The sequence below is a fragment of the Ischnura elegans genome, chromosome 8 (genome assembly GCF_921293095.1).
Source record: "Ischnura elegans chromosome 8, ioIscEleg1.1, whole genome shotgun sequence".
Taxonomy (NCBI): Eukaryota; Metazoa; Arthropoda; class Insecta; order Odonata; family Coenagrionidae; genus Ischnura; species Ischnura elegans.
In genome coordinates this window covers 2,106,251-2,117,151 of record NC_060253.1, presented here as the reverse complement: position 1 = coordinate 2,117,151, position 10,901 = coordinate 2,106,251, and the positions used below count along the sequence as shown (strand labels likewise).

Genomic DNA, 10,901 nt, shown 5'->3' with positions numbered 1-10,901 from the left:
GGTGTCGTCAAACTTAACAGTATTTTTGCATTCCATCCAATGCTCTGCGATGGCTGACTTTTCGGGCTGTCCTAGGCGGAGGTGGCGCTTATGTTCTTTGAGCCGCGTGTCTATAGTGCGGCCCGTCTCACCAATGTATATTTTCCCGCACCCACATGGCACTTGGTAAACGCCAGGTGTCTTCAATCCTACCGGATCTTTTGCTTTGACGAGCATGTCCCGGATCTTTTTTGGTGGTTTGTGGATGGCCTGGATGTTGAATCTCTTCAGAATCCTCGCTACTTTCCCCGACACTGAAGAGATGTATGGTAAACACGCCTTTGCAGTTCGATCGTCTCTTTCTCCATCTTCACTCCTTGGGTTGGTCTTGGATATGGACCTTTTTAGGGCCTTGGAAATTTGTCTCTCATCATATCCATTCTGCTGGAAGGTTTTCCGAAGGCGCTTTAGTTCAGGTGCTAGGCTATCTTTGTCCGAGATAGATACGGCTCGATGAATCAGGCTTTTCATTACTGCCATTCTCTGCGAAGGATGGTGGTGACTACGTCCATGTAAGTACAGGTCCGTGTGGGTGGGTTTTCGGTAAATGCTGTGACCGAGAGTTCCGTCCGTTCTTCTGGAAACCAAAACGTCGAGAAACGGAAGTCTATTATTTTCTTCTATTTCCATGGTGAACTTGATGCTGCTGTGTTGATAGTTCATGTGATCGAAGAATTCATCCAGGCTGCGTCTCCCGTGGGGCCATACCACAAAAGTATCGTCCACGTATCGAAGAAAGAGCAAAGGTTTCAAAGGAGCCGAACTGAGGGCCTTTTCCTCGAAGTCCTCCATAAAAAAGTTAGCAATGGTAGGGGAAAGGGGGGAGCCCATGGCCACCCCATCAGATTGCTCGTAGAACTCTCCATGGTATTGGAAGTAAGTGGAAGTGAGCACATGGCGGAACAGCTGCACCGTATCTCCATCAAACTTCTCAGCTAGAAGTCGCAGGGTATCGTCTAGAGGTACGCGTGTAAAAAGAGACACCACGTCTAGGCTCACTAGCAAATCCGTCTCTTTAAGACGGATGCCAGCGAGTATTTTCACAAACTCAGTCGAGTTTTTGATGTGGTGCTCACAGTGGCCAACGTATGGTGATAAAACTCCGGTGAGGTATTTTGCCAGGTTGTAAGTTGGTGAGCCGATGGCGCTCACGATTGGTCGTAGAGGAATTCCGTCCTTGTGAATTTTTTTTTTTGGCCTACCAAAAATTACCGGACGAGTTCCCGTGACGGAAAGTTCGGATAGACCTTAGTGAATAGCTCATTCCGTAATGATGACGTCTTTCCTAGAACCAACCACGAACTATCCGAGAGATTGTCTTAGTGGATAGGGCCCCTGGTTCAGAAATTGTCATACTCGACTCAACTCGATACTCGTGAGTAATTTTCAACTCGAATCGAGATCAAAAAGTGCTACTTGGAAATCCCTATTATATTATGAAGGAGCAAATGCAGACTAAGGAGCCTGTGACAGGTATATGGTCAAGATACAGTGATGCATTTGGAAAAGTATCCAAAGTCACCATAGCAAACACTGTTGAAGCAGAAGTGGAAGCTTATTTATCAGAGATGAATGCACCACCAAATTCCTTCCCTGGGAAATACTGGAAGACTTGTATCTCCTCCCCAAGGCTGAAAGTATTAGCGAAGAGGTTTCTCGCCATACTGCCATCCCCTGTGTTCAGTGAAAGACATTTTTTTCTGCAGGAAAAATATGTGAAATAAAATGCAAGAGGCTTTATGCTGACAGAGGGAAGATGCTTTGCTTTCTGAGCAAAAATTTAAGTCTATAAAAGGAGATTAAATTTGTGAGACACTATTGATAATGATAAGATATTATCAATAAAAGATGGATATTAAAGGAGATACTTTTACTTTAAATTTAAACATGAGTGCTAATTTTCTAAAGTAATACCTATCATGTAACAACACTTTTCAGGTATGTTCCGTTTTGAAATTTAGCTATAATATTTTAATTACATAGTGATGATATGAAAGATGCTTTTTTCAACTGACTCTTTCACAGAGTAATATTTTTTAAAGTGGTTTTCTTGTTGCCTGGAATTAAGTGATATTTTTCTTGGAGCCTATGGCATCAGAATCGATGGGATTGGTATCGGTAGAATCGGAATCGAAATCTCAGAATCGGGATCGGAATCGATAAAATTCTGGAATCGACCCATCACTAATATTTACATTAAAATGTTAAAGAGCATCATCTAGATATTCCTCAACTGAATAATACATTTTTCTTAATAAGAGTTTTTTCAACTTATTTTTTAATAAAGTATCATCATTAACATTTTTGAGCTCAGCAGGCAACTTATTAAAAAAATTTATGCCCATTTCTCTGGGACGCCTTTTAGCAACATTTGTTCGTACAAAATTATGATGTATATCACTATGAGATTTTGTATAATGACTATTTACATTACTATTCAAAGTATAATTTTTCAGGTTGTTCTTAACATACATAATGCTTAACAATATACATATATACACACGGAGTCGTGAGGATAAGCATGTCAATGAATATTGTTCTGCTGGGAGATTTGTAACCTTCATGTGCAATGATTCTCATGGCACGTTTTTGTGAACGAAAAATTTTAATAGAATGATGAGTGGATCCCCAAAAAATTACACTATAGGTTACATGAGAATAGAAGGCACTATAATATAATTTTAGCAAAGTTTTTCTTTCCACAGTGGAACTGAGCTGCCTTAGTAAGTAACATGTGGAACTGAGTTTGCTGCTGATGTATGTGATGTGCTCATTCCAGGACATTTTGTCATCCACAGATAAAGTTGATCCTTGAGGAATACCCACTGTTGAAATACTAGAAGTAAAATTATATTTAGCTCCATCAGATTTTATAGTTACTGCCTGAGATCTATTGTGCAAATATGATTTAATCCACTGATGTGGAACTACTCTAATGCCCAATCTGTAGAGTTTAAGCAATAGATGTTCATGATTTACTAGCTCAAATGCCTTGGTAAAATCATAGAAAAATGCCATTGTTTCATTTTTCTTATCAATAGAAGCTAGTATTTTGTCAGTTGCTTGTGTAATAGCAGTAACGGTGGATTTTCATTTTGTAAACCCATGTTGATTGCTGGATAGTAACGAAACAAATCTAGAATAGACAATTTTTTCAAAAATTCTAGCAAATGAGTTTTGCAGGGCAATTGGCCTATAGCTATTCAAATCATCTATATTACCATTGTTTTTGTAAGAAGGCACAATCTTAGATACTTTGAGTGAGTTTGGGAAAATGCCAAGTCTCAGTGATTCATCAACTAAATAAAGAAGTGGAGACTTAATCATATCATAGCTGAGGTATATTACATTACCAGGGATCTCATCAACACCAGAACTATAACTGTATTGGCTGAATTTGTTATTACCGACTTTAGTTCCATTTCATCCCTAGCTAGAACACTTTCATTTGGATTGTAGCAGGCTTGGTAATTAATGAAATTTTTTTACCAAATTTCAGAAAGCGAACCAATTTTATGTACCCTTGTACTTGTAGTACTTGACTACATATCCTTTTTGAATTGAACGTGACTGTTTCACTGCCAATTGGCTGAACGCAATTGCAATACTTTAGGTTTACTTCTCAAAGACGGTGACTCTTGCATGTATCAAATGCAAAGTAAGATTGCAGGAGCTGTCCTCACTCCTGTCGTGGCAACGTATACTTATGTCACTATATGTATGAGGTAGGTGGCAACCATTGGTCTCTGTGCAAGATCTGAAATGTGACTTATAAAAATGTGATTGCTGGATGAGTGTGAAATATTTGTGTGTGTTAATTTTCATTTGGAGTTGTCATGCCATAAATATTGTTTTGCCATTACATATTTCAAAAAATTGTGCAGGTTCTCCATTTCAATCGTCTTAGTGCGAATTCAATGAAAAAGTTGCCTCAATGTCTGCTCAAAGTCAACCTTCAATTGTCCTCTGCTGACCTCCGAATCTCAATGTGGTGCGTGTGTGGTAAACAATGTTTGCAGGAGCTTCATCTGGAGTGGGGTCCCCTTCAAGTGTTCCGCCATCATCATCTCACGCCATCGGCAGTGGCAGCATGGGTGACAAAGTGCGCAATCGCTTGGAGCAGCTGGATGAGCTGGAGGAAGGCGTTGCGCGGGAAGTTCATGGCGGGCTCAGCCAAGGGGAGTACATGGCACGCATCGCACAACTTGGCCGTGAGCTGCAGCTTGCATGGAGCCAAGACCAACGTGTTCGTGCCCTGAAAATTGCCATCCAGGTGTGTGTTTCTCTCTCAATTCCATCTGTCTTGTTCACTTGCTTTGGCAGTTGCGGAAAAAATTAATGCAAAGCTGATTGGCATCTGAATGCGTCCAACTCAGGAACTACTTGAAGACGTCCGTCTTACAAAATTTTGTCCACTTAATGTTCTCATACAACCAGGAATTTTCAAATTACACACCCCATGTTCAATCACATGCATTTCAGAAAGACAACACGTAAAAGAACAAACAAAGAATAGGGTAGTTTCCTTCATCAAAGAAAACGAAAGGCATTTATTTGCGATTCATTACCCACCATTGATGTATGCATACTACATGTACAAATTATTTGGTTTTAGAAATCCTAGTTTAGATGAATGTCAATGGTCAATTTTAAACTCATTTGAAAAAGGCCAGATTGGTGCCCATGCGATGCCACTCCACGTGACGTCACAGGGACCTAGATTCTATAAGAGTAGATAGGAGTATTACTTTGCCTGAGTTTACCAATGCATGCATGATAATATGACATACCTAATAATGACAATACGTAACGGTGCCATGTCACAGTCTATTAAAAAACAGTGAAAGCCGTTTTTAAAAAACCATCACTCCTGTCCTGTCAGGCCTAATTTAAATACCTAGTTGGTAAAACTAACGTAATTATTGATTTTGACTCCCAGACAAGGACTTAAATGACCTTCTACTCTGTATGACATTTTATCTCTCGTATGATGCCAATGCAATGACAGGACATTATTTTCTTACACTTTAGTTTTTTAGACACAGACACTTGAGCAAAGGTTGAAAGGTTGAACGTGGAGGTCTGCACCAACGAAGTGGGCAATCCTAATTGTAAACTGAGTAAAACTGAGTCACAATTGAAATGTGAAATAGCATAAAAACTTGTTTATTGGGCAAACCCAACTCTAATTGGGGTGGAGATTGTACAATATCAACAAGGCCTCTTCAGTGGCGTATGCAGATGGGGGGCACGGGGCCCCCTATGCCCTTGCGGGTCCCCTGTATCACCAAACATTGCAAAACCACAATTGTAACTGTTTAATATCATAAGATGGCATTGTCTTCTACATGTGTATAATCGTTTTAAATAAAGTTTTCTTATCATATATATGACTGCGCCATGATAATTTTGTCTTAAAGAGAAGGCAACTTACTCACTCTTTCCTAAGTAGCATAGTGCCAGATGAGGTAATGAATTTGGATTGCTATTAGGGAGAAACTAAATATCCAGAGAAGATATCCCTTTGTCAGTAACTCTGACAAGTGAGACTTAGAGTATAACTCGTAAAACATAACCTGATATCTTGTTTTTGGAAAAAAATGCTGCATGAACTACTAAGAAGCTCAGCTGTGGAGATAACAAGTTTTGCCAGAAAGCTAAGTCTCCATCGTATTTTTCCAACTACTTTCTTGCTTAAATAATGTCAGAAATATGTTGTTTGGTTTCATTCTTTTTTGAATAATGAGCATATTACTAATATTTCAATCTAATGAAAGTACAATACCAATTGCTGAAAGTCATTGTTAAACACCTTTTGGGCTAATAGGTGATTCATCCAGCAGTTGACCTCCAGAAACTGGGAACTTTGAAGCAGGTAGGCCGAAAAAGGTCAATGGGTGAGAAAAAGGGGTGAAACACGTTTTTATTGTTCTCGTGTAACTTGATATTTTTTTGAAGCTAAGGTCTTAGAAATACGATCCCTGCGCGAGCTGGGACCTTTTTTTTATTTCGAAGAAGAGGAAAGTGTCGGAGTGGGGGAAGCGAGTGCTGAATGGAGGGGGATAGTGGATCTTGGGAAATGCGCTAATGTTACTATCCCACGGCGCTGAGTTTCTCCCTATGGTAGTTTCATCTCCTGGGGAAGATTCAATCTGTGTGCCTGTCCTCATTAGCCATAAATGACACATGGTAAACACTTCGTCTCATTTTTGTCAAACGATGGATGTGGGAAAATTATACAACGTGAACGCGATCTTCACACGATGAATGCGGGAACGATAGATTGGGGTTCCTCTGTACTTACCCTCCATGCTGAACACTTCATTTTCTCTTTTCATCTTTCTTGTACCTTTATGTCATCCATTCCTCATCCACATGCAGAATTCTGTGCATTATCCTTGCTCCTCATTATCTTCATTTCTACTGCCAATAGAGTAACCCATTGGCAGTTGTTTGTTAATTCTCTTGGTTTTGGTCAAATAATTTCTGTTTGTAAAAGCCTCCTTTAACTGATGTGCATTATGTGACTGATTCTGTGTTATGTGAGCACATGTTGAATTGGTGAATTCAGTTTAAATATATTCAAAAACTCATGTTATAAGGCCATAATTTGATGGCAGCCATAATTTTATCTCTCTTTATTTATTTTGACAGTGTTCCAAGCTCCTTGTAGACACCAGTGGTATTAACTTCTATCCCAGCAAATTTGTTCTTATAACTGACATCTTGGATGGTTTTGGATCTCTTGTCTACGATCGTCTGCGCTCCAAGGCTGGCACGTCTGGGTGAGATACATGTGCTCATCTTTGAAATAAGTGTTAATCAGTTTCTCCTTCAATTGTATTTTCATGTATTTTATGGAAAATGGCAGAATAAACTTTATCAGATTCAGGCACATGCTTGAAAAAGCAATACCCGAATTTCATAACATAGTTACATTGTTAGGCCGTCTTGGTCATCTGGCAAGTATGTTATGAAACCCAGGTTGTGCTTTTTCAAATACATATATTAGTGAATCTAACAAACTTTATTCATCTCAATTTTCCGTAATGGAAAGGTTGCACTAACAAGGGGAGACCACGAAACTTACTCCGCCTTTTTCAATGCCGTATTTTTAATGGCCTTCGGAATGGTGAACACATCCCTGAACTAGTTGTGGTTCCGTGGAATGGACCTTGGTTTGGCTGTAATTAATTAATTTACATGAGGCACTTTTCATAAGCCGCCTATTCTTCATAATATCGCACCACTCAGCAGACGGGTCAGGTGGGGTGGTGGTAGCGTTTAATGCTACCACCCAGGGGACCAGGGTTCGGGGCTTCATAAAGTCTAAATATTTTGTTGTCTTCATTGTGATCATACTGCGTCAACTTTTTCATTAATTTTAGTTGTAACAAGCATAGACATGAGACTAATTTTTTATCGTCATAATGGCATTTAGGTATTTAAGCAGTGCCAATTCCAACGTGGAGAAGTGAAGGCTCCATATGCTACTCTCCTCAAAAATATACTGAAAGATTAACGGGGGGCTTTAACAGTGGCTTTTTTTTTTTTTCGAAGAAATGACATTTGTTGGTGGGCCTCTTGTTATTATATTGGAAGGGCTACGGAAGATTTTGGGAAGCGGCGAGCACAAGACACATTTGGTGTAATTGTTGCTTTTAACCCTCTAGCGGGCACGATTGTTATCTCTACACAACCGGGCGAATGGCGTATTTTGCCCATGTTATGTGCATATATGATAACACTCGATTTTTGTTAAAATTAATCTTTATTTGTAGAAATTAGTTAAATCTTGTACATTTATAGGTGATACAGATATAAAGGTACACAGGTGATACACAGCCGGTCGCACAGCGTAATTTATACGCCACATGTGACGGGTTCCTCTTGCTATTCTAAAAAAATTAGCTACAATACCTCGAACTTTGAAAACTCGCAATATAGACAGTCAAAATACATTGTAGGAATACACGAGACCATTATAGCTCAGAATGTACGTGCGATGTTGAAATCCTTGGTTTTTGAAGATTGACGTATTTTTTATCCCAGCACGACTGGTCCAGGGTCATCAACTTTTATTTCATCCTATTTATGAATTGACATTATATTTTGGAATGGCTCTTTTAGCACATTGGTACTGTGTAAGTAAACTCCCTTTGAAGTAAAGTGAATTGCAAGTGTTCGAGAAATATGGCATTTTATAATTGTTTGTGTCCTTATTAATTCTGTCTATACGCATGTTGTTGTTCACCGCGAGCCTTTAATGGCATGTGTTCTCATAAGAGTGGTGGTCTGAGTGGTGCGATATTATAAAACTATACACAGCTTGTGAAAAGTACCTCATGTAAATTAATTAATTACGGCCAAACAAAGGCCCATTCAACGGAACCACTACTAGTCCAGGGATGTGTTCACCATTCCGAAGGCCATTAAAAATATGGTATTGAAAAAGGCAGAGCAAGTTTCGTGGTCTCCCCTTGTAAGTTAAGCCTAAAATCATCAGATATAGTGGAACTTTGTTAGTACGTTCCACTTTAGCAAGTTTTCGTCCTTTACACAGTGATTTCTCTCAGTACCATACGAACAAAATATGGGTAAAACTATTTGGTTAGTACATTTTAAATGATGGCACTTCCCTGGATAGTACAGTCAATTATTTGCTACGAAGCAACCCACAAGTTATTTCCTCTCTCCTCTCTCTCCTTACAATGTATCTTCTGAAGGTACCATCTTAAACCTTCAAATTCATTAGTTATTTTATTATTATCAGCCATTGACCTTCTTACTTTCATCATGCATCTCTCTTTCTACGAGTGAAATGCATCCAAGTACATTTTTCAATGTGAGGCGTCATCACTTGACTAGTGTTGAGGTAGGACCAGACGATGCTTAGGATCTCCACACGAAGCTTAACGCAAAAATACTTGATGTCTGCACAAGAAATAGAGAGTTGACTACATTGGACAAATTTTTTAATTTAAATTTCAACTGTAAAATATAAAAAATGTGCTTGTTGTAATATTTAAGTGCATTATTAATCTTCATATCAATATCGATACATCAATCGATATTATGATCAATATGGTTTCATTCCAAGAAAGAATGCATAAGGCATTTTCCGTGATTTATGTTAAATAAAGTTTTGATGTTTTAAAACAACCAAATGATATACTCAGAGATATCATCATATTCTCCAAGTTAGCAGTGAGAAAGAAGAAATTACTTAACTTGATCTGTCCTTTTAAAACATGTACATGATGAATCACGGGAGAATGATGCCGTTTTTACATCATTTTCTCCGGGAAATAATAATAATATATTTTTACTCCACATTATGATGCATGAAATTTTAACAGCTTAGTTTTTACAAGGTGGGATATAGGCACCCCTGTGGTAAGGACCAGTGTTGGGGTTGCCACCTCTTAAATTAACAAACTGACAGCTGGCTGGTGTGGCCAAAGCAACAGAATATGCCTTTAGTTAAAAGTCAAAGTATGCTTTTCTTTAAAGTGGCTTCATTCCTTCCCAGCAGTCATAGGCCCACTGCATCTCTTGAAGGAAACACAGCGGCAGTTGTTCAGCAGTAGGAGGTGATTTAGATGGAGCAATATGGAGTGAAAACCAAGTGAGCAATGGCAAGAAACAGGAATGTGTATAGAAAAATATAGAAGTTGCCAAGAAAAAGCATAAACCTAGAAGAGAAATTGAAAGTGATCAATAGCTTTGAAAATGGAGTGCATCAAAGCAAAATTCCATTTAAGTTTAAGCTTACAACAGCGACAGTCCTCACTACACTTTAATCTGAATAAAGACAAAGTTAAAACATCGGTGACATCAGCCACACCAACTTCAGCCAAATGGTCAACACACATGCAAAGTTCACTGCTGGAAAAAAATGGAAAGACTTCTAATTACCTGGATTTAAAATAAATAATCAAATAATGTTCCTCCATCATACGCTGTTATGTGGGCAAAAATTGTGGCTTTATTTGAATCCAAAAAGAAGATGAGGGTGGTGATTGCTCTGAGACATTTAGTGGAAGCTCTGGATGGTTACAGAATTTTAAGCAGCAAAATTTTAAACGTTTTTAGTGCTGCAATATCAGGTGAATCTGCAAGTGCTGATAGCGCAGTCGCCTCAACATTTTCTGATGAATTCCAAGCTGTGATTGAGAGTGGCTCCTTTCCCCCAACTCTTTTTTAATGTCGGGATTGTTTTTGAAGAGAATGCTATCTAGTTCATTTATTTTCAGGGAAGAAAAACGTGCGTCAGGTTTCAAGGAATTAAAAGATCGTATGGCATTGCTGCATGGTGCTAATGCCTCAGGCCTGTCTTCCAATCCAAGCCAATTATGATTTATCATTCACAAACTTTGTGTGAAATGAAACGGTATTCAAAGTGGCATTTGTCTGACATTTGGAAGAGCAACAAAAGGGCCTGGATGGGTGACACAAGAATTGTTTTTAGACTGGTTTTAAAAGTTGTCACTTGCTGGCAATACATAACGAACCCTGAGGGGATGGATGATTTTTCCTAGAGGTTAGCCCACTCACACACTAAGAGGGAATTTCAAAAGTGCGTGCGAATTTTTTTTAATGAGAAAAAAGTCTTTGAATGTGTAGCAACTATCTTTAAAGATATTTTAAACTACATATAAATGTTTTTATAAATAAGATTTTCCAAGGCTATGTATATATGTAATAATGTGTGGTTGAAAGGAAATTCGATGCTCAACACCTATGCTACCAGAAACACATTCCTATTTTCCCCATGTTAAAATGGTCTCAAGTGATGCGAATTCGATTAGCGCAAAGACCCCAAGGAGTGCGTTCTTTGCACTAGGAAACATAATGAAGAT

The 10,901-nt window shown here is 38.6% G+C and overlaps 1 protein-coding gene across 3 annotated transcripts in view; it reads left to right on the top strand.

The window, feature by feature from the left end:
- Positions 1–10,901, top strand: part of LOC124164566 (VPS35 endosomal protein-sorting factor-like) — a 104,417-nt gene that overhangs the window by 32,292 nt on the left and 61,224 nt on the right. For all 3 annotated transcript variants that reach the window (XM_046541943.1, XM_046541944.1, XM_046541945.1), the window contains exons 5-6: positions 4,059–4,312; positions 6,694–6,824. In XM_046541943.1, coding sequence (XP_046397899.1) covers positions 4,059–4,312; positions 6,694–6,824 — 385 coding nt within the window. The remainder of the gene's footprint in view (positions 1–4,058; positions 4,313–6,693; positions 6,825–10,901) is intronic.